At 46.1% G+C, this 26,575-nt stretch overlaps 1 protein-coding gene and 1 long non-coding RNA gene across 3 annotated transcripts in view; one reads left to right on the forward strand and one right to left on the reverse strand.

Annotated features, from left to right (window-relative positions):
- Window positions 1-9,537: 9,537 nt before the first annotated feature.
- On the reverse strand, window positions 9,538-24,747 carry LOC130831794 (uncharacterized). Its single transcript, XR_009048119.1, has 3 exons — window positions 24,452-24,747; window positions 14,384-14,466; window positions 9,538-9,562 (listed from the first exon to the last, which is right to left on the reverse strand). It is a non-coding gene; the product is annotated as an uncharacterized LOC130831794 (long non-coding RNA).
- Window positions 24,401-26,575, forward strand: part of GRHL3 (grainyhead like transcription factor 3) — a 35,941-nt gene continuing 33,766 nt past the window's right edge. Inside the window, exon 1 of one of the 2 annotated variants that reach the window (XR_009048117.1) lies at window positions 24,401-24,627. Coding sequence is in view for 1 of the 2 variants with exons in the window: in XM_057700181.1 (XP_057556164.1) it covers window positions 24,611-24,627 (17 nt within the window). In the remaining variant the exon portion in view is untranslated. The remainder of the gene's footprint in view (window positions 24,628-26,575) is intronic. The other variant, XM_057700181.1, reaches the window with a different exon arrangement.

The following is a 26,575-nucleotide window of genomic DNA, read 5'->3' on the forward strand; positions in this document are numbered from 1 at the left end:
AGGGCACCAAGGCAGCTCCGTCACTCTCCAGCTGGGCAGGGACCTCACCTCTCTGGACCTCATTTTTCTCATCCATAAAATAAGGAGAACAATAGCACCTCGCCCCGGCTGGGCTGTAGTTATTCCTGGGGGTGGAGCTGTGTGCCCCTCCCTCCTCCCCCAGTACATCACCCGTGCCCACACGAAGGAAGACCAGCTGCCGTCAGGAGGTAGGCCAGTCTGGGATAACCATTTGAGCGTGGGCTTTGGCACCAGATCTTGGCTCTGACATTGACAGGCTGCGGATTGTCTCTGAGCTTCAGTTTGTTCATCCACCAAATGGGGACAAACAGTAGTTCACAGGGTAGAGAAGCCTTATAGTATAAGGGGTATATATGGTGGTTAGGTCCAGACTGCCCTGCTTTGAGGCCTGGCTCCCTCACTTTGTAGCCCTGGGACCTTAAGCAGTTTACGTTACTTAACGTCTTTGAGACTCAATTTCCCCATCTGTAAAAATGGGGTAATAATAGAACCCACCTCATACGATTGGATAAATTACTACATAGGAAGTGCTTAGAACAATGTCGGACACATAGTAACTGCTACAGACATGTGAGCAATTGGTACCACCCAACGGGGCTGTGATGAGGATTAGATCAGATCATACTTAAAATGTGCCCTGTCCAGAGCCTGGTGTATGGTAAGAGTTCAATTGACAGAAGTTGTTATTTAGTATGAATTTAGCTCAAATTCAGCACATTACACATGAGCTCTTGGGGGAAAAAACCTGGACAGAAACTCCAGGGCTTTCGATCTCACTCTGCAATCTCCTGTGAAAGGGGATTGGGTGTGTCCTGCTGCCTGACTCAGAGAAAGGTGCCCCCTCCCTCCTGTTCCCACCTGCCTCCCTCAGCACCCCGTGTCTGCCCATCCATGTGGTGATCAGACTTGACCCTGGAAAGTAGCAAAGATCTTATCACTGCCCCAGGGCAGGGGCTGGCAGGAGGGGTTATAATTATAGGTTTCACTGAAATTACGGATTTAACGAGCACTGCTTTCTGTGGCTCCTTTAAGGGCTCTGCAGGCCCCTCCTGCCTGGGTGCCCCCAGAGGCCAGCACTCTCAGCCCAGTGACTGACTACTTACTATGTGTGCTAAGTACTTTATGTGAAGTATCTCATTTAATGCTAACAAAAGGCATTCTTTTCCCCATTTTACAGATGAGGAAACTGAGGATCAGGGAGGTAATGTGACTCATCCTAAAGAGAGTGGCCAAGACAGGCTCCAAGGTCTTTCTGGCCCTAGGGCCCGTGATCTTAACCTCCATCCCAGTTTGCATCCCAAATGGTACCAAACTGGTGGTAATCATACAGTTAGGACACTGGGCTCTGGAGCCCAAGAGCCCTGGGTTTGATTCTTGGCTCTGACCTGTGTCATCCTGGGCCATAAGATCACCTCTCTGAGCCTCGGTTTCCTCCCAGGTTTGTTGTATAGCCAGAAAAATGTATGTGAGTGTCTGTATGTGCTTGGGACAGATAAGGGTTCAGAAAGAGTCAGGTATTATTCATTCACTGTCCTTGTTGTTGTTGGGCTGCATTGATGAAGAGTCCTGAGATCACTGTCTACATAGATACAGACATCAAGGCGTTAGGAAACCTCTTGCTATTAGACGTGCCGCATGTGACATTTCCAATTTTGTCCACATCCTGAGTCATGAAAAAGTGGACTGAGTCATGGGGTTTCCACTTTGCTTTTATTAAGCCATCAAGTCGTGGGATATATAGTAAGCAGTAGGATCTTGAATGGAAAGCAAATGAAATAGATGCCCCAATTTGCTGTGCGAGTGGCATCCAGTCAATGAACCTCTCTGTTCCTGAGTTTCTCTCTAGAGGATTGTGTTGATCTTTTGTCAGGAGGCTCATGGTGACCACAGGGTAAAGCCTCGAGCTCTCGGAGGGAAAGGGGTTTTAGAAGTCCTGGATCATCCTGTCCTTGTTTCCCTTTTCCTGTTTCCAGTTTCCGTGATGAATGCCTAGGAGCAAAGATGTGCAACAGGGAGGAGAAAAGGGAGGGGACTGTTATTTACTGATCTGGGAGCTCCTCTCCAAGACAAACCACAGAGTCTCCTGTCTCCTGTGACCCACTTCCCTCTGTGGCCCAGAGCAAGTATCACTCTGGTTTGCGGTGACTGTGCTACAATCACCTCCCTGCAACTTACTCACCTCTCTTGGTGAGGCAGGAAGGAAATACCGCGCCTGGCATTGGGCAACGCCAAGGCCCAGGCAGGGCTCCATTAACCCCCAAAACGAACCCCGGTTCCCGTCCGCCGGGCCCCACCCCTAAGTGTGCTGGGGCTTCCTCAGTAATTTATGAGCTTCTCCACTTTGCCTGTTATTATGTTCCTCTTATTAATGAGCAGGCTTAGACATTCAGGACTTCCTTAATGAGTGCTTCCTCCTTCCCGAGCATTCTGTCTTAGGATTTTTATAGGTCATTTATGGCCTTGCAAAGTTTGACATTGTACCAGACGACTTGGTCTCTCCACTGGAAAGAACAAGGTGTGGGATGAGGGACAGAGATGCCTGGCTCCTTCCAGTGGACAGACTGGGACCTACTTCAGCTCAGGCCCAGATGGGCTTTTGCTCCTGAGGGCCACCAGCCCGCCTCCTCCTGTCCCAGGTGGGCAAACACCACACACAACCAGCAGGGAACTGGGGAGACTCTGTACATGCATTTCTTTTAAAACTCAGAGGCCTAGAACTTGTTCTGTAAAGGTAGTAGAGTTCTACCTGGTTCACTGCTCTTTTGAGCTTCCTGCTTTCTGAGGTGGGTCTAGGAGGCAGCTTTCCACTTTCGAGGCACTCTCCCTCAATTTCTTTTGGGCTGAAGCAGGTGGGGGAAGGGTTGGAGGCGAGGGGACACAGTCCCAGTGAACAAAAATGCCTTTCTTTTCTTTCTGTGGTGTTTGACACACCAGCACGCTTCATAAAACAGGTGGCAGGCCCGGCGGATCCAGGTGCTGATTCAGCCCTGACACCGCTTCCCTTTCATCTTGGGCCTGGACTGTTTAACAGCCGCACTTAACGAGAAGAGATGGAAGAGTTCAATTCAATACACCGCCCTGAAGCCGCTGTGTGTAATCGCGCTCCTCTCCCAGGAGGCTGCGGGCATCATTCCTGTTACATTAATAATTTCTCTGATGTGCCTAAGAACTATTGATAGGGTCATCCTAAAACAACAGCAACAAAGACGAACCATCGATATGTTTTTTTTTTTTTTTTTTTGGCGGGGCGGGGGCGGGCAGCGGGGGAAGCAAATTTATAAAACAGTATCTGGTGTGCAATTCCATTTTTTTTTGGTGGAAAAAAGATCCACTTATGGACAGAAATACAGCTTGGAAGGTTTAAAAGATTAGCATTGAATGGTGGCATAATGTGGATTTTAAATGTTTTAGTTATTTATTGCCTTTGGCAATTTTGAAAAATTTCTCCAACAAGCATACATTACATTAGAAATTTTTTTTTTAAAAAGATAAACCCACAAACCCCAGGATATCCATGGTTAATCAAACCCAGGCTTAGCTTAAACTAAGCCTCTTTCTCAGACACAGACAAAAAATCTAGATGTCGGTAGCTAATTTCCACTTTTATCCCTCCTTCCTCAATTCAGGCCCATCTCCCCCCAAGCCAAGGGCGTTGAAGCTGAGAAATTACCGTTCATCATTTGTGTTTGACTCTGTAGCACATTTTTTCCCCTAGACCTGGCTTCTCCCTATAATGAGAGCTGTCACAGAAGTACGCAGGGGTGGGAGCGGCTGTCTTTCCACAGCCCTAAAATGTTTGGTTTCCCCAGCCTCTGCGTTCTCCTGAAAGGCCGGGGATTAGAATTACTGTACCGTTCTCAGAGGGGGTTTGTTTATAAAAATTTTCTATTTAAACTTGGGTTGAGGCAACCAGAAACTCGAGTGTGGAACCAGCCTTTCTTTCCCGTCTGTCTGGGCCTGTATCCTCTGCAGAAGCCAGGAACAAGCGAGGCCTCAAAGAGAGGCTTCTGTTACTAAATCTCTTCAGCTTTCTTGAAAATGGCTTGCTTCCTTGCTCACCTGAAGTTAAGCCTGGAAAGTCTTGGCATCACCTCACTTTAAGGAAGGAGAGGGGCTTATAAAATAGATCTAGAAGGTCGGGGAGATGATGATGAATTGTTTGGGGGTAAAACAACATTTCTGGCTGATGAAGCTTGAAAACTGATTTTGAAACCCCAGATGGTCGTTCCCAGGGGATGAGGAGAAATACCTCCAGGCAGGAGTCAGCTACTGGTGGCCGCTGCTCCTCGGGTGTTCTCCTGCGCCCCCCTTCTACTGACAGTCACAAAGCACCATGGCCTGTGAGGAGGGCCTTCCGAGTGGCCCAGTGCTCCCTTAGGCCTGCTGCCCTGCTGCCATTTCAGATGAGAGGCTGCAAGCTTCAGAGGGAGGCAGTCTCGCAGAAGATTATATTCACCCCAAGGAAGGCTTGTGTGAGGAGGGCTAGGGGAAACGGAGTATTGGAATGAATACCAGGTCCACAGTGGGCACTCAATAAATGAATCTTGAAAAGCTGTCTTTAAGAATGTGAACTTTTGGGACTTCCCTAGTGGCGCAGTGGTTAAGAATCCGCCTGCCAATGCAGGGGGCACGGGTTCGATCCCTGCTCCGGGAAGATCCCACATGCTGCAGAGCAACTAAGCCCATGCGCCACAACTACTGAGCCCACGTGCTGCAATCACTGAAGCCCGCATGCCTAGAGCCTGTGCTCTGCAACAAGAGAAGCCACCTCAGTGAGAAGCCCGCACACCACAACAAAGAATAGCCCCGGCTCGCTGCAACTAGAGAAAGACCGTGTGCAGCAATGAAGGCCCAATGCAGCCAATAAATAAATAAATAAATAAATAAATTTTTAAAAAAAGAATGTGAACTTTGGAGCTGGTGGATCTGGGTTCACATCCCAGTGCTGGCACTGAGAGCTGAGTGGTCTTGAGCCGTAGGCCCACGACAGCCATCTGCCCCCGGCATAGCCGTATGCTGAGGAGATTAAGCAGGAAAGCTCTCGTGCAGTGCAGAAATGTAGGCGTAAAACAGTAACTGGGCAGCACAGGGGAACTTAGGGAGCGGCAGGACTGTTCTGTTCTTGATTGTGGTGGAGGACACACAGCATCATGCATTTGTCACAACTCACGGAACTGCACACCACAGAGAGTGAATTGTATTTGATGTACATTTTTAAAAAATTGGTTATCTCAAAGATTTCTACTGGTTTCGACAGTCTGTGGATTTCCTCACCTGTAAGACAGAGTTGTTGTTGGAAAGGAATGATAAAACATATGCGTTTGCATCATGATGGGAAAAAAAGATGCATATGCTCTTATAGTTTCATTCACGCGCCTCAGTGTCCTGGTACCAGTCTGCCTCCAGTCCCTTCAGGATTTACCCAGGCCAGAGATGGCCAAGGATGCCCGTCAGAGCCTCATGTGGTCACCTGGAGCAGCGATACCTCAGAGCCGCACCGTCCAGTTTGGTGGCCCTGGCACATGTGGCTATTGAGACATGAAACGTGGCTACTGTAACTGAGGAACTGAATTTTAAATTTTATTTAATTTTAATTAATTTACTTTTATGCTTGGAAACTGAAACAGTGTAAAACATTTTCCTACTAAAGACAACTTTATTCAGACAAAGACAAACATCGTATGATATCACTTACCTGTGGAATCTAAAAAGATGATACAAATGAACCTATTTACAAAACTGAAACTGACTCACAGACTTAGAAAACACACATGTGGTTACCAAAGGGGAAAGATTGGGGGGGGGTGGTTTGGTGGATAAATTAGAAGGTTGGAATTAACATACACACACTACTGCATGTAAAATATATAATCAACAAGGACCTAGTGTATAGCATAGGGAACTCTACTCAACATTCTGTAATAACCTATAGGGGAAAAGAATCTGCAAAAGAATAGATATATGTGTATGTATAACTAAATTACTTTGCTATACACCTGAAACTAACACAACACTGTAAATCAAATATACTCCAATATAAAAAAATAAAAAAATTTTAAAAAGGACAACTTTATTGTTTTGGTAGGACTACATTTGTTTTTAATATATTGTATAATTAATTTTAAAAATTGGGATATAATTCCTATGCCATTAAATTCACTACAACTCAATGGCTATTCATATATTCACAAGGTTGTACAACCATCACCACTAATTCCAGAACATTTCGTCACCCCCGAAAGAAACCCTGTACCTATTAGCAGCTGCTCCACAATCTCCCCAACTCCCAGTCCCTGGCAACCATCATCTACTTCCTGTCTATGTATTTGCCTGTTCTGGACATTTCATAAAAATGGAATCATTCAATATATGGTCTTTTGTGTCTGGTTTCTTTCCCTTAACCTTTGTTTTCAAGGTTTCCTCATGTTGCACTTTATTGCTTTTTTAAGGCTGAATAATACTCGACTGTATGAATATACCACCTTTTGTTAATTCACCAATTAGTGGACACTTAGGTTTTTCCACTTTTTGGCCACTAGCCCTTGAAAATGTAGCATCCAAATTTGAAATGTGTTGTAGTATAAAATATATACCAGATTTCAAAGACGTACAAAAAAAGAATATGATTCCCTCATTAATACTTTATACTGACTACACATTGAGACAATATTTTTAATACATTGGGTTAAATAAAATATATCATTTTTTAAAAAGAGAGCTTAAGAACAAGGCAGGGGAGGTGTGAGCTGTTGAGGAGGGGGTGGGCACTGTCCCCAGGATATTGCCCTTCAGCGCCCCCTGCCCACTGGTGAGTCTGAATGAGGAGCAGGGTGGGCCAGGCAGCAGGAGCAGCCATTCTTGGAGTCACCCTTCCTTGGCACCGAGGGGAGCTGCAGAGACGACAAGTCCAGGCAGGAGCTGGTGGATGATCTTGCCCCTAGGAGGGGACTCAGGACTGGAATTATTGGACAAAAGGAGTAATTGGAGCGGCCAGTGACAACAGCAGCTTCTCCTGGCACCAGGCCTGCGCCAGGCCGCAGGGTTGCTCAAGTCCCCACAAGCTCCTGGGTTCCTCTTCTCACCCAGGAGCAAAGGCAGCAGCAGGAGAGGCTTTTTTCCTCTGGGCACCAGGTGGCTGTCTCCTGAGCAGCCATCGGGAGGATGAAGCCCAGGCCCTGCTCGATCAGTACATTGCTGTGTGTCCTTGGGCAAGTCCCTTCCACTCTCTGGGCCTTGTCAGAACTGGATTAGATGATTTGGAAGGTGTTTTCCAGCTTTAACCTTTTAGGGTTCTGAAAAAAGTCCTGAGTTAGATGCAAGTGGGCTCAGTCTTGGCTTTATCCTTATCAGCTGTGTGACTTCTGTGCTCCTCGTTTCCCTGTCTTTAAGATGGAGAAAATAGGGACTTCGCTGGCCGTCCAGCGGTTAGGACTCTGCGCTTCCAATACAGGGGGTGCGGTTTTGATCCCTGGTCGGGGACTAAGATCCCACATGCCGCGTGGTGTGGCCAAAAAATAAAAAATTTAAAAATTAAAAAAAAGATGGAGTAAATGATCGTTCCCTCACAGTGATACTGCAAGGTTTAAATCCTAGAGTCATTGCTGACACTTAGCACTCACTATGTACCAAGCACTGTCCGAAGTGCTTTGCACAGATGAGTTTATTTACTCTTCCCACCAAACCCTCTAAGGCAGGTCTCATTAGTCCCATTGCCTAAACTCATATAGTGAGGATGCTTCAGAGCAAATTTTGAACCCACAATGCCCAACTCCAGAGTCTGTTTCCTTATCCACATGCCAACCTGCCTCCAGCATGGATGGGAGGCATAATAAATCCTCAATAAATGTTGAAAGAGAGAGGACGGCAGAATCCCATGATTGGTAAAAATACCTCTGGTGGAATCACTATTAAGCAGATGAGGACACCAAGCCCCAAAGGATAAGGTGACATGTCCTGGGCCACCGCCAAAATGGTGACAGTGCGAAACCTGAGTATCCTGGCTCAGAGCTCCCCTAAGTATTTGAAACTGGAGTGGATCTCTAGTTATACATGCAAATCTGCTGGCAGATACACAGCCCCAGCCCAGGCTGATCTCAGAACTTAACACGTGGCTGATTAATACCTGAATATCAGGGCAGTGCTTCTGGAAGTGCTTTTGCCTTCCTTTGGCATAGTCTCTGAATTTCCTCCAGGTACCATTCTTAGTTGTTAGGTTTTGCATGATTAAGAACTGGCTGTTCAGGGCACTTAAAGTCACTCTGTCTTCTGAGACTCAGTTCAGATATTTCGTGAGTGTTTATTGTGAGTGGAGCATGTACTAGGCATGGGGGCTACACACAGAAAGAATTACCTCCCTGCCCTGCCCTCTGGGAGTTCCCAGTTGAATTAGATAGATAGAAAAAATCCCCTTGCTCAAGAATAATTGCTTATAGATGGACAAAAATGATAAAAACCAGTGCTGGTGATGATACAGGGAAACAGTCACTCTCATTCCCTGCTGATGGGAAAGGAACTTAGTACAAACTTTCTGAAGGGCAGTTTGGTAACAGGCATCAAAAATCATAAAATTGTGCCTACCTTGAAAACCCCGGCAATTCTACTTCTTGAAAGTGGCCCCAAGGAAATAATGATGACTGGGCACAAAGATTTAGCCATAGTTACTTTCATGCAGCATTGTTTAGAATAATGAAACACTGATATGACCTGAAAATCCATCAGTGGGGGACTGATAAATGAGGCCAGGTCTTCCATATAAAGGTCATCATGGAATATCTGACGTTGGAAAGAGATTCACATTGTTGACTAGTGGGGATAAAAAGGCAGGTTACAAACAGTATCTATGGTGTGATAGCACTTTTTTTTTTTTTTGGTAAGAATATGCATTTGCTATAATAAAAGCTAACATTTGTTGAGTCACTTTCAGGCATTATTTCAACCCTATAACATAGATGTTCTCTTTAAAATTAAAAAAAAATTTTATATCATAGATGCTCTTTTTTATTTTCATTTTACAATTGAGGAAATGAGGCTCAGAGAATTCAAGAGACTAGCTCACAGGTATATAGCTAGGATTAGAGCCCAGTTGGAGAGGCTGTGTGTTTAATCGCAGGGGAAGGGTCTTCCTCTAAACAGAATAAAGGGTAGGGAAGAACAACAGTGGTTCTCTTTGGATGGAAAATTATCAGTATTTTTTCTTCATTATGTTTACTTGCACTTTCGTTTTTTTTTCCCTTCTCAAAGACCACAGGTTGCTTTTGGAATGAGAAAAATCATTATTTCATTTCAAATTACAGTGATCTGTTGAATTCTACAAATCGAAGAAACCAAAAGCTTGACCAGTCGAGAGGGCTTTTCCCCGGCAAGTCCTCCACCTGCCAGAGGGTTGTTTCAGGCTGAGGGCAGAAAACCCTAAGGTCTGATCTTCAGCACTACAAGCTGGAAACCTCCTTCCCCACCTCAGGCAGAATCCCAAAGGGCAAGATTCCAGCTGGTGGGTTCCAGTCTTCCCATCAGCCCCTGAATTCCAAGGCCTGGACTTCACCTGCAATTCAAAGGTGGGCACTCAGGTCACAGCAGCCCCATTCTTCATGTTGTAAGGCTTCCAACCAATCCATTTCAGAATAAGTTAGGCAAGGAGAAGCCCAAAGCAGGTGGCAAAGAGTCTTAAAAAACAACAGAAAGATTCTTTTTTGCCCCAAATCAACTAGGGATCCCCTGGAGTCACCCCTACCAGGGAGTTAGCTGGCTTTTTTTACTCCCTGGGCTGACTCACTGCTGTGATGTGTTCATGATGAAAGTACCTGTCATAATGGCTCTTAGAGGACTATATCTTGGGCTTCCACCCTCTGAGGAAAGGCAGGGGTTGGGGGCAGGCCAAAGAACTGTTGCAGGGTGGGAAGGGGAGAAGGAAGCAGGGAGTTGTAATCATAGTAAAAATAGCAAAATGATAATAAACTAAACAAACATTTACTGAGAACTTACACCTGCTGAGAGGTTTATGTGCACTATCTCATTGAATGAATTCTCCCTCAAAAGCCATGAGGTAGGTAGTGTTATTATACCAACCCCCAAGGTGGGAGAACCCAGGCTGGGTGATATTAAATAACTTGTCCATGGTCATGTTGTGCAGCTGCTAAATGGTAAAGTTAGGGTTATAAACCCAAGTCCTCCTCTTGTTAAGCACCTCCTTCCTGGAGCTGTGGGAGCCCCCCAAATCCTTTATACTTCCCAGAACACACACACACACTTTCAATTTCATGAAGCTGCTGTTTTCAAGTCCCTTGGCTAGAAAGATCTCACGTTTCTCCTGGATTTATGTGATGCCACTTTGGAGGCAGTCCAGCTTAATGGCTCTGAGATAGGCATTCCTGGGTTTTTGTCCTATTTCCAGCACGACACATTTCTGTGACCGTAGGCCTTGGTATTCTCAGTGTAAAACGGAGACTCATAATAATAATACTTACACACGCACACACGATCACATAAAGCTTGGGAACAAAGAAACACTCTTAATCTGCCTGTATTATCATGCAACGTAGCTAAACCATTCACATTTGTTATGCATGTTTTTCTGTTTTCAGACTCTGAATTTATCTCATGGGTGTGTGTGTGTATACACTTGTGTAAACACATATATATATATAATTAAATATATGTGTAAGGAACTTAGCACACAGCTTGGCACACAGTAGGTGCTTAATACATGATAGCCATTGTTGTTCTTTATTTTTATGAATCTGGCCTCAACTCAATCTTGCAAACATTGGTTGCTGTGTGAGGGCCCTGGAGGCAGCTCACATGGGTGAAGCAAAAGGACATGTAAATGAATAATTGTCACGGAAGGCTGTCCACGCTAAGTGATGTGCTGTCAGTATAGACAGAGTGCTTTGAGAGAATAATAGACAAAGGAGTGACTTCTTGCCAGGGAGATCTAAGTGGTAAGATTTTAATGTTTAGATTAAGTTTACAGGGAAATACACAAATCTTAAGTGTACACACAATTCAATGAGTTCTGACAAATGTGCACACTCATAAACCCAACACTGGAATCAAGATACAGAGTATTTCCAGACCTCCAAAGCCCCTTTGCGGCCCTTCCAATCAACACTTACTCCTCAAAGGCAACCACAGCTCTGATTGTTTCTTCCACAATCGATTAGTTTTGCTTATTTTTGACCTTCGTATAAATGGAATCATTCATAATGTCCTCTTTTTGTGTCCGGCTTTCATTTCACATGGGTGGCAAGTTCTGAACTGAGCCTCAAAGCGTTGCTAGGATTGAATAAGTAACAATGGGGGCCAGGGAGGGAATCTGACCCAAAAAAATATCTTGAGAAAAGGCAGGAAGGGAGAAAGACAAACATAAAGTGTTTTGGGGGAGGTGGTGTGACTAGAATATGCAGTACCCAACAGGGAGTAGTGAGAAAGAAGGATGAAAAGGTAGGTTGGAGTTTTATTTTGCAGGGCTTTATTTTCTTTATTTTTTGGCTGCGTTGGGTCTTAGTTGCATCATGTGGGATCTTCGCTGAGGGACATGGGAGGGATCTTTTTGTTGCGATGCGTGGGCTTCTAATTGTGGCCTGCAGGTTTTTTCTCTCTAGTTGTGGCATGTGGGCTCCAGAGTGCTTGGGCTCTGTGTGTGGCACGCGGGCTCTCTCTAATTGAGGCGCTTGAACTCAGTAGTTGTGGCGCCTGGGCTGAGTTGCCCCACGGCATGTGGGATCTTAGTTACCCAACCAGGGATTGAACCTGTGTCCCCTGCACTGCAGGACAGATTCTTTACCGCTGGACCACGAGGGAAGTTCCTATTTTGCAGGGTTTTAAATGCCAGGTCAAGGCATGTGAATTTTATCCTGAAGGAAGCAGAGAGCCACCCAAGATTCCTGGACAGAAAAGTGGACTGATGAGATCTGGATTTTGAGATGATATATACACAGCAGGAAGCATAAAATGGAGTAGGAAGAGTCTGGAAGCCAGGAGACCAATTATTCGATCGTTCATTCATTCACCCAAAAAGTATTTATCTGATTCTGGACTCTGGACTTTGATTATTCTCCATTACATTCCATCCCTGGCTTTGATCCTTGGAATAGGAAGTGAATAAAAGTTTGGTAAACCCTGTCTGCTGGTTGTTTCAAATTCTACTTCTCCTCTTCCCAAATTCTAAAAAATCCCTGATTTTTTCTGAAAGTAGCATCCTCCTTAAATCTTAAGAGAATCTTCATCCTCACAGTATGTCTTTCTCGAAGATCCTACTGGGCAGATATCAACCTTAGATTATTTTGTACGTTAGACTAGCCCAGAGAAATAGGAAGGGCAACTTTGTACTTTGGTGGTGGGCTGGGGGTAGCATTTCTTGAAGTGTATTCCACAATGGATCACTGGTTCTATGGGTCTCACAGGTTTGTGGTGGAGTTGTTGGGGGCCGGGGTGGGGGATGATTTCGTGGTCATGTCAGTTTAGGAAACCTTGGGTTGAAAAAACAAACAAAACAGGCTTCCTAAAAGCAGAACTTTTCAGAAACTTGACTTGATAGCTGTGTATTGTTAATTTCTAAGAAGAGGGTCTGGTGTGAAGCTTTTCCCAAGTATTTTGATCCGAGAACCTTTTCTGCCTGGAGCATCTTGGGCATTCTTGTGTCTTCTAGAATGCATTTGTGCGATTCCCTGACATGACTTGAGAGAATTCGAAAGCGGTTCAAGTCCAGGAGAGTTACAGGGCAAACTGCCCAGGAAGCCTGAGCCAGAGCAAGGTAGAGCTCATGGCTGTGAAGAAGAGGGAGCTACTGCTTCAGGGAGGCACAGGGAAAGGAGGGAAGGAAGTGGGCTTGAGCCAGGCCTAGCAGTTACACAGAAGTGGGAAGAGGAAAGAAACATCCCAGCTAGAGAAGGAACTGGCTCAGGGCTGGACTGGAGCCTGGAAAGGACATCCACACTGCAGAATTCTTACGAAAACTGTATCTTCAAAACTGGCTGCATCTGGACCCTGCATTTGCTGGACAGGAGGGAAAAGTCCATGGCTACTGGCCATTGGACATGACGGTGGTAGGGAAACAGGGTCCCCCATCACGATATCTAGCCCTAGAATCAGCCTCTTTCCCACAGAAGGAGGAGCCCTGAGCTGTCAAAGGACTAAAAGATGATCAGGTGGGTCTTCCAGAAAACAGAATCTGAGATTTGATGAAAGGTGGGCAGCTCTCTGCCTGGGCAGACTTCACCAACAAGGCCTCACTTAAGTTTGCACATGAAGTCACAGCTGCAGCAGATGTTCTGCAGTAAAACAGGTCCCAGCACCCGCTACTTACTCTGAGCAAATCACTTTACTTCTCTGGACCTCAGTTTTCTCACCTGAAAAGTTAAAATTATCTTCTTCCCCTATACTGAAGCCAATTTTTAAAAAATAAGATAATGGGTATAAGATGTTTGATACAATGTTGGGTACTAAGGGCTTCATAAAGATACCTCTGTTTGTTAGTTACCACCAATAAATTCCTCTTAGGCCCACTGTCTCTGTAAAGGGAAATTTGTTACGTTAAAATGGTTAAGTGATGTTTTACTGTAGAGGGCAAAAACTGGTAGAACGAGTTGAAACCAACTGCTTTTCATTTTCTGCAAATCCCACCCATCTCATCCCCCCCGCGGGTTCAAACAGAGCATAAGAATAACTCAGTGGGACTCTGCACTAACGGAGACTCACTGGGGAGGGGCTCCTGTTCTCAGGGATGCTGACTGCTTCCTCCATTCCCAGCATTCGTCTCCTGCAGGGGGTGGCTCAGGCTGCTTGGGGGGCCAGGAAGGGGGGTAGTGTCAGAGGTCACTAGGCCAAACAGAAACCTTCTATTTCCCTGGCAGAGCCTGTTTTACGACAGATCAGAACATTCCCAGGCTCCAGAGGAAACATCCCTCCCTTGCCATAAACTAATCCATTCTGGTGGAAGGAAGGGCGGCTCCTGCCCAAGGCTCCGAAGGGTCGAATCCCCGGGTATGATGTTGGGGGCTGGCCGGTTCATTGTGATGCCTGCTCTGCTCTCTTCCTGGCAGCCTGGCTGTGGCTCTAGAACGCGTCTTGGGGGCCTAACAGTTCCTTAGGTTGAGAAGGTTCAGCGTAGAGGCTGCTGGATGGGGTGGCTTTTGAAGATGGTATCAAGGCCCTGGGATTTGTGAAATGTATCTTGGCAGATAAATGCATCTGGTACTAATTCTTTTTTCCTGTTTTTTTTTTTTGTTTTGTTTTGTTTTTTGGTACCTTTGAAGTCACAGTTCACAGATATTACACAGCTAGAAAGACCCCAAGTGACCTCCAAACCCAACCCTTTCATTTCACAATTAAAGAAACTGTGGCTCAGAGAAAGAGGTTAACTTACCCAACATCAACACAGCCAATGAGCAGCAGAGTTGGAACTCAAATTCCAATCTTTTGACTCTGGGTCCAGCACTCTCTTCCCCACTGCAAGACAACAGTACTGGTAAAAACTATGTGCCAGGCACTATACTAAATGCTCCACATGCATTTAATCCTCATAACCACCCTATGAAGTAAATACTATTATTATTCCCATTTTACAGATGAGGAAACAGACTCCAAGAAACAAGTTATGAAGCTCAGGGTCCCAGCTAATAAAAAGTTGAGCCAGGTTTTGAACCAGGGCTCTAGAGACCTGGAGCTTGTCATCATTAACACTAAACTACCTAAGCACAAGTCTTTAAGTTGAGAGCCTTAACTTTTTTTAAAATTAATTAATTTACTTTTGGTTGTGTCAGGTCTTAGTTGCAGCACATGGAATCTTCGTTGAGGCATGTGGGATGTTTAGTTGCGGTGCGCAGCTTCTCTCTAGTTGCAGCACATGGGGTTTTTTTTCTCTTCTCTAGTAATAGTGCACAGGCTCTGTAGTTTGCAGGATACGGCCTCTCTCTAGTTGAGGTGCGCAAGCTCAGTAGCTATGGCACGTGGGCTTAGCTGCCCCACGGCATGTGGAATCTTAGTTCCCTGACCAGGGTTGGTATCTGTGTCCCCTGCATTAGCAGGCGGATTCTTTACCACTGGACCACCAGGGAAGTCCCAAGCCTTAACTTTCAATACCCCCAAGCCACCTCACAAGCTTCAGGGAAGCCCCGGGGACTGGCGGGTGGAAGAGAGTGAAACATAAGCTACTGAGCTTGTCCCATACAGACGGAGCTGTGTCTGAGTTGTCACTTAGTCCAAGGGTGGCCAGATTAAATACTGTGACCCTCTGTTGGGTCATCAATCAATTCAGAGGCCACTAGTAGTTTGGAAATATGTACAAACTGCCAAAGCCACTGGCTAGACAGTCAAGTCCTTGGCATCTGCCTATCAAGACTCTTAACTCCATGGAGATTTCCCTAGGGCACATCAATGGGTAAAATTGTGTGTATCTGCACTTGCCCTAGGAGGGTACAAATGACTGAGTTTAAGTGAAAGGGCAGTGGGTTGAGGCTAAAGGAAATCTCTCTTTAAGGAGAGCTGTTGAGCCATGACTCAGATTTCAAAGGCTCCTGGGCAGAGGGGAACACTCATGCTCATGTCCCCTGTGAGGCTGGGGAAGCTGGTGACTAACTTCCTTCACCGGGCACACCTGCCCTGGGCTGAGTGTCCTGGTTGGCAAAGCAAAGGAAGAGGCAAGAGAGGAAACCACTGTTTCACTGGGGAGGCCAGAGAGGCCCAACCCTAGTGATAGCAACAACAGCTCACATTATCAGGACTTAGTGTACAAGAGTGGTGTAAATGCTTTGCATGTGTTACTTCATTTAAAACCCTGCAAGGTAGGAGTGACTTTAAAGAGGAAGAAACTGAGGATTAAAGAGACCAAAGAACTTGCCCAAGGTCACACAGGTAGTAAATGGTAGAGTCAAGGTTTGAACTCAAGCAGTTCATCTTCAGAATCTAAGCTCTTAACTAGATGTGCTCTACTGTGTGTGCGTGTGTGTTGGGACAGGTGCTCTGCAGTACAGATTCTTGCATCACCTGGAGGGTGAGATTAGACAACTCTCATGGAATCCTCCAACGCACGTCAATCTGTGAAATTCGATAGCAAAACAAATTTAGCAAAACTCCAGCTGTAGATAAAGGAGGAAAGGTTTGCCCCAATAGAGGGATTTGATAAAGGTTCACCCACCAGGCTTCCTTGTGGGCAGAAAGAGACAATATTTGTTTCTCTCCCCAGCCTGTGGTACAGATGCTTGACCAGAGCAGGTCCTAAGTCTACCAAATGACAGCCTGTTCAGGCAACAGAAAGTGGTGGTTTAGGGACTGAGCTTTCGAGCCGAACAGCCTGGTTCAAATCCCAGCTTGGTCATTCTAGGGCCGTGTGACCTGATGAAATTCCTTCACCTAAGCCTGTCTCCATATCTATAAGACAGAGGGGATGACTGTACCTAAACCTTTGGGCAGTTGTAAGGATTGAGTGAAACAGGGCAGGTAATGTGCTTAGCACAGTCTGGCATATAGTTAAGGATTAAAAAAATGAGAGCTGCCATTATAATTTTTAACATTTAAGTAAATTTCCATATTCATTGAATGAATAAATGAATAACGTGGACACAGCTGGGTCGAGAAGCGGAGGAGGTTCCAGAGCCATTGGGGAATGGAAGGTAGGGGTAACGGACCCAAGCAAATGAGCCTAGTCTGGAGGGTAAGCTGGCCACAGCATGGCACGCGCCCAGGAAGTGTGGGCAGCCTGGCCAGAACACCTGCTGAAAGGTGAGTGGGGGCAAGTGAGGGGCGGTGAATGGTTGGTGACCTTTGGGTGACCGCCTTCCTAAGGGAAGAGCCCGAGAGGCCTGATCTTGGTGTAAGATATGGCTCTTAGGCCCCTCTGGGCAACAGTTTCTAAATAAGTCCCCTTTCCCTTCCCCACTGCTTCACCACCTTACCCCACACTGAGGGACTTAAAAGTCTTCTGGGCAGGCCAGCCATGGCTTCAGAAAAAAACTCTCCCCTTAATGTCCAAGGTCCAAGGTCAAACACCTCACCTCTGACCACATGTCCTCTGCCTTCCCCAGAAGGTACTGAGCTCAGAAGGCCCTAGCAAATCCGTTCCTCTGCTACCACACCCTCCTCCAGTGAGATCAGATCTAAATAAACACTAGAGACAGCCTTGGAAGGAAAACCCTTAGGGAAAAGGAAAGGACCTTATGGGTTAATTGTGCCTATTTGAACCTCCCTGAGCCTGGAGCAGGCCTCACCTGTCCCATTCGCCCCACCCTATCCCACCTCACTCTTACCTAGGAAGGCAGCCCTGACCCCAGACATTCACTTCTTCCATTCAGCATTGGGGTACCAGGACCCTCTCTGTCCAAGCCAGGCCTTGGATATTTTCCCTCTGTAGTTTCTTAAGGATACCCTTATCTGAAACCTCGGTACCCAGTCTGACCCCTTCAGATAGATAGAAGAGAGAAGGAAATACACTTTTAGCTTTGTTTGTCAGGGTGATGGTAGGGACTAACAGGCGTTTCTCAGCGAAGCTCTCTTCTCTTTGGAAGTGGGCAGTATCTTGTTTAATGGCCCTTTCCCGATTCAGGCTGGTGATGGCCCACAATAGCAGGCAGGCTATTAGGGCCCGAGGCCAGGTCCCTGGAAAGAGTGGGCCTCAGGGGCTGAGCCAGCTGGGTTCTGTTCTTTCCAGTGGGTCCTCTCCTTCCAGGATTGAGGCTACATTCTTCCTGGCACTCCTCTCTCCAGCTGCCTCCTGTTCTGGCTGGTTCCTGGCAACAGAGAAAGAATCTCCAGACAGCACTCTGGCCGCTTCTTCCTTCTCAGCTCAGGGATAAGCCTTTTCTGGTTGTTACTCTTTAATAACTGTAAATAGTTTCTTTTCTTTCTATTAACGGAAGAAATAATGTCAGATAAGCAAAAAGAATAAACTATAAATTGCCCCTGATCCTATCACCCATGATACTCTCTGATGTGTATCTTTCCTCTTCTTTCTCTATTCATGTAAATCAGTTTTAAAAATAGGAATGGATTCATTTACTAAAGGTAGAATAGGTGAAAGATAAAGTAGCGAATCAGACCCAGGTTCAAGACCAGCTCAAAGACTCCCTGGCAATGACCTTGGGTAAGTGAGGCTAACCTTTCCTCATCTGTAAAATAAGGACAATAGTACTTACTTCACAGGGTTGTTGTGAGGATTAAATGAGATTAAACAACTGAGCCCAGTGCCTTGCGCACAGTAAAGCCTCAAACACTAACAACTGTGTTGTAAGCGTAGGAAGGGACTTCATGGTGCTAAGGGGCCTTCTGCAGCATCCTTTTGAACCATGACTTGGTATCCAACTACATTCGAGTATCTTAATTTACTTCACTGAGCTCCTGCTGAAGGGTATTTATATTAATTCCAATTTTTCAGGATTATAAACACTGCTCTGATGCATATCCTTGCAGATAACTCTCTGCACAGATTATTTGCTCAGGCTAAACTCCTGAGTGAAACTGTTAGATCAAAGGAATGAGCTAAAATCTAAAGCCAAAGTTTGGACTGATTCACACCCCCTCCAGCAAGGAGAGCACCTGTTCTCTCTCACCCTTGCCAGCATCGGGGTTCAGCATTTTCTTTCATCGTTATCGACTTGATAAGTGGGAAAAAAACAACAACAAAACCCTGCCTTTTTGTTTCTAGGGTTTTCAGACTTTCTCTTGGTTTTTTTAAGGGGAGCTTTCAGGATGATTTTAGACCCCATGATTCCTCATGTCCTTCCATTCCTCTAGAAGGAATGTAGGTTGTGTTATTGGCAGAACTGTGATAAAAATCTAAAGTACAGAGTGTAAAAAGGCCTGGAGGCTGCCCACTCCTTGTCCTGACTCTTCATGAGCACAACTTCCAGGTCCTTCCATGCCTTCAAATCAGGGCTATATTCTCTATGTTGGGTGTGTGGCCTATTCCTTAAGTCCAGTGAAAATTAGGATGAGACCGAACTTTAGGTGCACACCCAGGACAGTACTTACGGGACCCACAGGATCCATAATGGTGTTTACGGTAATGCTTCATCCCAGATCTGAGGTTCCAATCCAAACTCCTTTGCTTAAGTAGGGGTGCTTTCTCTAAACTTCAGTTTATGTATCAAATGGGGCCAGTAATAGATTCTGCCCCCACCTCTCTGTGGCTTTATCAGACGAGATAAAGCATGTGAAAACACTTTGTAAACTGAAAACAGCTTTACACATAGAAGGGGCTGCTTCTAAGGGAGGTTGAGTGCTGAGTGCTGTGAACTAAGCTGTGTAATGAGGCTGGAAATAGGTGGTAGCTGGAGACCCCTTTCTAAGCTGGATGCTCACCTATAATACCAGCAACCTACTCTTTGCCATTGGTTCTACATGGAGATTTTATTTAATCTTCAGGTCAACCCCACTGAGGGATGGTGGGGACACCGAAATTTACAGAATTGAGTCACTGGCCCAGAGGTGTATGCCAATAAAAAGGAGGGCAGGGATTCAAACTTTAGAGGCCTTCCCTAGGGGGTGGGGGTAGAAGGCCACAGCTGATTTGCCCAGAATGTCAATAATCTTGTGTAAATTATACACACTCATTCATTTTTCACTTATTCAACAAATACTTATTGAACACTTCTTGAGATCTAGGACAGGTGCCATGTGAGATTTATTTTTCCTTGTATAGTTTTTGCGGTCCGGAAGCTAACAAATCCTTCCTATCTTGCAAGTGCTATCAACCAACCTATCTTTCTTCCCTCCTTCCCTCTTTCCTTCTACCTAGCCATCCGTCCGTCCATCCATCCATCCATCCATCCATCCATCCATTGTAGGCTTTGTTCCAAAAAGGAACCCAGGAGGCTGAAAGGACTGTTTCCATAGCTTTGGGGTCAGGCAGAGCTTGGTTTGATCCTATCGCTGTTACTAAGTAGACAGCCAAGTGACCTTAGATGAGTTACCTCATCTCTCTGAGCCTGCTCCTCTTCTGTAAGACGGGGATAATTATGACAGCTACTCCATAGGACTCAAGAGAATGACATGATGTGTACATAAAGCACCTAGACTGTGCTTGGCACATACTAAGGACACTGTGTTATCTCCTTTAATCCTCACAGTGATCATTTCGCTGAGGAGGAAACTTGGCTAATGAGGAGGTAAAGGTGTTTGTTCAAGGTCTCAGGCAGTTGACTCCAGAGTTACTCCTTTAGTAACTTGACCAATATTCCAGGAGTTAAGTCTGTCTGGGATGAATCATGTGATCCCATGTTGCAGGTAGGAATGAGATAAAGCATCTAAAGAAAGTATCATAAAGTAAGTGCTCAATAAATAATAATTCTAATTTAGATTTGATCTGATTCCTGAGTTCACTGCCTAGAGCCTGCAGGTTGGACAGCCCCCATTCTCTATTCAGGGACCTCACAGGGAAGCTCTGAGCAAGGACTCTGAATTTTTACCATCTTTACCTCCACCTTTACTCCAGGAAGAACAGGGACATGATGACCCTTTAGTCAAAGGGCATTTATTTTGGTTTAATGACATTTAAGCTGGGGTTTTGTTTAGAATTTCTAATTACCCGAGCACAATCAATGCAGAAAGTTTGGTGGGAGAGGGGAGAATAGGGAAACAGTTAAAACCCTGTCATTTTGGCACCCACAGAGATGCACTGTTGACATCTGGGTATCTGTCCTTTCAATATTTTTACATAGGCCAACAGATTTTCATTAAGTTCGAGATAACCATGCAGGTTTAATGTGTTAGAAAAGGAAGGACTGTTAGCAGGACCATCATACCCAACAGCACTCCTGCTGTGAACAGCTCTGTGACTGTGCAGTGCACAACCTTCAAAGACATACTAAGCAGCCCTGGCTCTCAGCACTCACTTAACTCAGTGCTCCCAACCTTTACTCCTCCCCAACATGCCAAGAATGTCACACTCTTTTGGAACAGTGGCTCATGGGCAGTCATGACCCTGGAAAGCAGAGGGAGGAATGAAGGACTGTGCCATCCTCCAGGGAGACAGATTATGATGTCTGGAGGAAGACTATTTCTTTTCCAGGAGTAATCTAGAAAAGAAAACCTAGGTGACAATATGCAACTCCACCCTCACAGTGATTCACTAATCTTGTCTTATAGAGAGGGAAACAGAGGCTCTGAGAAAAAAGATTTACCCAGTCACACAGCTGGCAAGTGGCCAGTGGTTGGGCAGAACTTGAACCCAGGACAGTTCCTAACTTAGTCTAGTTCTACAAGAGTGGAGGCAGAAAGATGTGGGTTCGCATCTCAACTCTTTCACTTAATTAGCTTTTGACAAATCATTTAACCCCTCTGAGTCTGTTCCTTTGTCTGTAACATGAGGTAACAGCTTCCTCTCTGGGTTTAAATAAGAATTAAATGAGGGGAAAAGAAGCTTTCCTAACAGTTATGGAGTGCTCTGTGCCAGGCCCTACACAATGCACTTCACATACATTATCTCACTTAATTCTCACAATAACCCTATGAGGGGGATACTATTTTTATAACCACTCACAGGTGAGGAAACAGGCTCAGAGAGCTTAAGTCATTTGCCAAACATCACACAGCCAGTAAGTGGTTGGGATGTGAACCCAGGTCTGCCAGTCTCAGAGCAATATTATCAGATAACACAGGTAACTCTTAGCATTGTGCTTGCAAAATACAAACATGAAATAAATAGCAGGCATCATTATTTACTGTTATTATTGTGAATATAATTATTCTGTCACATATGATTGGCTAGTCTCTGTTTTCATCCTCCTCTGCCAAGAAACCAAGAACTGGGCCAATCCAAGAAGGGGAAGAGATGCCAGCCCAGCCTAGCCCTGGGCTACGCCCATGCTACACGGGAGAAGGAGAGAGGCAAAAGTGGGAGCAAAGCCTGGGTAGTGTCTAAAAACTTGGCATCTGTGACTCTTTCAACAAGGGCCTAGAACAGCCAGTGCCTCTAGATTGGGAGGTTTAGCTCCTGCTGGAGTGGTCTGCTGACCTTATAAACTGGCTCATGGTATCCTGCCTACGTATCCCAGACCACTAGTCCCTCCATCTTATCCAGGGTGCTTTCTGGAGCCTTCCATGTGTGGAGATATAGAAACCCTCTGCCCCATGATTTGGGCCTCTGCTGATCCCTGCAGATGGGTGCTGGCGATTAAAGAGGCAAGATCCAGAGGCAGAGGGAGAGGACCCATTGTAAAAGGCCCAGCGAGCACAGACACGCTGCCTAGAATCCCAGCCTCCACCTGAGCATGAGTCAGCCCATGGCCCTTTACCTGCAAGTTGCGACACAGCGGACAGAAACTCCACAGCCTTTCAGGAGGCAGGCAGACAGGTACACAGACAAGTGTGCCATCCTTTGGGCTGTAGTAAGCTGTGCAGTTACAACTGGCACCAAATGGCCCTCCTGCCACCAATAACCCTTGTCAAGTGCTTGGGTACCCAGGCTCTCCTGCTGGATCAGATCCCAGCTCTAGCTCTACCACTCCTGGGCCCTGCAGCTTGAGTAACTTATTTAATCACTTCGTACCTCAGTTTCCTCATCTCTAAATAAGCATAATAGAAGTACCTATGGCATAGGGTGGTTGTACAGAGTAGATGAGACAGTGTACGCAAAGGCTTGGCACAATGCCTGCCACGTGTGGTACCCTGAGCGCCCACCATGTGCCAGACACTGTGGAGGGCGCTGGACATACAACAGTGAACAAGACAGACAAAGTCTCTGCTCTTGTGGAGTTCACATTGTAGAAAAAGGGGAGAAAGACAATAAAAAATTAGAAAGATGTCCAAAAAGCCATCAGGGATTTGTACAGAACCCAAATTAAGTGGTATGATACAGCAATTGAATGTCTACTTTAACAAGGGTGGCAGGAGATGCCTGCTCTGAGGAGGAGGTGGCTTCGTTAGTAATTTTTTTTTTTCGTTAGTAATTATTATTATTTACTATTATTTGTCAGGACCCCCTTGGCCCTCCCCAACACAGCCTCCAGTGAGAAACCAACCTCTGACAGTTCTCAAACCCAGTACCCCCTTTTCCATGGGCCTGACCGCACCCCAAGGGGGCTCCTCTGGATCCTGACTTTACCTTGAAAACCTCCATCAAACTGGCAGGAGTAGCTGAAAACCTGCCCTTCCTTGAGAGAAAAAGGAGTGCACCAAGGTGAGGCTCCCAGGAAGACGGAGCAAAGTGATAATTTGCCAAAAGTGGGGTGGCGGGTGGGGGGGGAAGAACAGAAAGAGAGGAGAAACAAAAGATACCAAGATTGGCTGAGATTCAATTTCAAATGAATCCTGGCGGAAGCTCTAAAAAAAGCTCTAGCGTTCTCCTGTTTGTGTTTGTGGATATTCTGGGTTTACCAACCTTGTTCTTTACAGAAGACAGCTCATGGCAATTATTCCACAATTACTTAGTCTAACAGGCATCTGATTTCTCCTGCGTTTCCAACACAGAACGAAGCACTTACTACGGTTGGTGAAATGACCGGCTAGCTAAGGCTTCGGAGGTGACCGACTTCAACTTTTCTATCCCTTCTAAGCTGGCCAGAGGTGTGTGGTTTGCTCACATCTCATTCAGATCTCTATCACACCAAATAAAAGGCTGCCTCCCACCCTACTCTTCCACCCCTCTCATCCTGCCACCACACATACACACACACCCCAGGCTGTAAACTCCTCCAAGAGCAGTGGCCCTGTCTTTTTGGCCTCTGTCTCCTCAGAACCCAGAGTAGGGCCCGGCACACAATAGGTGCTCAATAAATGTCTGCTGAATTGAGGCCATTGACTTCAGCTCCAAGGGACAGCCAAATTTGGAGTGGGATGACTGAAGATTCAGATCTGGGCTCTGGCACTCACTAGCTCATGCCCTTGGGCAAGTCACGTTACCTCTCCAGCTTCCATTTCCTCACCAGTGAAGAGTGTGTGCTGGGGAGGAAGAGAGCGTGGTGACAACAGCTACCACACTGGGTTACCATGAGAGTCAAAAGAAATCACCTGAATAACTGTATAAGGCTATTCGGAAATAAGACATCATTATCTTAAAGGGAAAGCTCTAGAAAAAAGAAAGTGAACTTATACAGAGAGCCACAGGGGAAGATCTGCTCTCTCCTTCGAGAATTCCCTGGTGGCTGTGAAGTAGCTGATGCTGAGTAGAGGAGGGGCCAAAGGAATTGGGGTGGCGGGGGGATGTTCCTGGGTATCCAGGATACTAACTAGAAACAGGAATTGAGAGTTCCTGCAGCCAAGTATCTGTTTGTCCCCGTACTTTTCCTCTGGCTATCTTCTCTCCGACATTTTTTTCTCTTCCCTCCTCCCTCATCTCCACCCCCCACCCCCTCACCAAGGAAGGAATTGGCCAGCTCCACACAGCCAGCCCCCATGGCTCCACCCCCAACTCGGCAGGCCAAGAGTTAACAGCTGCACCTGTTGAGGTATAGCCGGCACCTGTATCTGTAGCCAATCAGTGCCAGTGCTGCCGGGAACCTACCTGTCAGCAGAATCCTGACACTGAAACCTCAACATAAATCAAACACTTCCCTGGGCAGGGAATGTCTGTGTCAGGCAAGAATTAGAGACGAGCGGTCAGCAGAGCCTCGGTGCCCGGTGCTGATCCGTTGTCCGAGCCTGGGAGCCCGGGAGCAGGAACATGTCGAATGAACTTGAGTGAGTAAACACCGGTGGATGCCTGGTGCGCTCTGAGCATGGAGGCTGGATGGGGTTTCTAGAAGGGGAAACAGCAGGGAGGCCAGCGCCAAGATTCACAGAGCAATTTGTAAGGGTAAATGAATGGGCTGACGATCTCACCTTGGCGTGTTGAGGCAAGCCCCGTCTCAAGCTAGAGCTGAGTGTTTCCCTGGGAAAATCTTTTTTTTTCCTTTCTCTCTGTTGAGCAGTTTCGAGCCAGGTAGGGAAACACAGGGCTGAAACCGTGAAGGCTTTCAGCACCGCTTTCTGATACTGTGAAGGGGGCCTTGGAAATCAGAGACAGCTCCAATCCCATCTACGCTTTCTATCTTCTTGCCAAAAGGAACTTCTTTGAGGTGGTTCTAAGAACTATCTTAGGCAGAGAGTTGGGTTTCTCTAAAGGGACTTGTTTGTTGGGTTGGAACAGTCCCAAGAGGGAAGGTGAAGTGTGCTGGTTAAACATATGCACTCTTTAGTCAGTTTGACCTAGGTTCAAATCCAGTCTCCGTTCCTCATGGGCTGTGTGATCTTGATTTGGACAAGTCATTCAACTGACCTGAACTTCATTTTCCTCATCTAAAAAATGGGCACAAGAAGGTTTTGCAGGATTCTTGAGAGAGAGAACTGTGATAAAGGCAGTAAAGCGCTTAGCACAGAGCCAAGGTCTGAAGATGCATTCAATAAAATGTGGTTGATTTCGTTCAGAGGCAGTTCTAAGGCTGAGGAGGCTGAGATGTGGTTTTTAGTGAGGTCATCTCTATTGCCTGACAGGACGCAGGTGCCTTCCTGCCCACATCTGCGATTTAGAATCCCCATTGGCTGATGCTGACTTTCACCATGGACCCTTGGTTTGGGGTCTAGACTTCAGAAGGTGGGATGAGGCTAGGATTCTAGGCTGCTGTAGCCTGGCTCTGGGGAGCAGGCAGAAGTCAGGCTTCTAAAATACCGACTATCCTCTTCCTGCCACTCTCAGAGGTGAGTGGGCAGAATCAAGGGTTGAACAGTCCTTTTTTTTCTAACTATTCCTTAATAGATTGTTTTAAGAAGTTGAAGATCTCACAGCAGAACAGTTGGTGGGTCCTGACTGCAGACAAGGTTCCATAATATCAGTCAGCTCTTGGATTCTCCGGGGTTAGCCAACTATGTTCACGGTACAATCGCTGGGCATCAGATTTCTCTTGAATGGGCTCCCTGGGGTCGATAACGTGTTAACAGCTGGAATAAGAGCAGGGTCAGTGGAGCCAACACCTGGGTTCAAGTTCCAGCTCTGCCACTGATTAGCTGTGTGACCTTGGCCAAGTCACTTCACCTCTCTGAGTGTCAGTTTCCTCACCTTAAATTGTGGCCATATTGGGACCCACTTAATGGAGCTGTTGGTGTATCCAATAACTTTAGAAAAGCAATCGATGTAAAGCCTGGTAAGGAGGGATCTAAAATACCCTTGTTACTTCAAACAGAAATAACCAATCAATGAGCATTTCTGAACCACTGGCTTTTTATTTTTCCATACTTTGAAAACAAAAAACATCTTCTGATGTCACTCCATCCCACTCAGATCTGCTGGTTAAAATAGCAGAGCCTGCAGACAGAAACTTATTCTTTGGTGCCCCTTAGGGGGTAAATGTCCTGAAGCTGGGTTACTTGAACAAAAAGGCTTCCTGCATTTCTCCTCCTTAATGATTTGAGTTTGAAGTCAGAGCTCCTGACAGCTGAAGCTTCCACGGTTAGGATGGGGTGAGGGGAACCTGTGCCTGCTGAGTAATTGCTGGCAGACTCTGAAGTCACCACTAAAGATTATAATGACAGAGTCTCAGTGCCTGGGGGCTCAAGTGCCTTTACTGATAAGGGGGGGTTGAGGGGTGGAATCCACTGCTTGGCTTGCAAGTTTTGAGCTGTTGCTGCTGCTGCATTCCCACCAAAAGTGTAG

The sequence above is a fragment of the Hippopotamus amphibius genome, chromosome 1, assembly GCF_030028045.1.
Source record: "Hippopotamus amphibius kiboko isolate mHipAmp2 chromosome 1, mHipAmp2.hap2, whole genome shotgun sequence".
NCBI lineage: Eukaryota > Metazoa > Chordata > Mammalia > Artiodactyla > Hippopotamidae > Hippopotamus > Hippopotamus amphibius.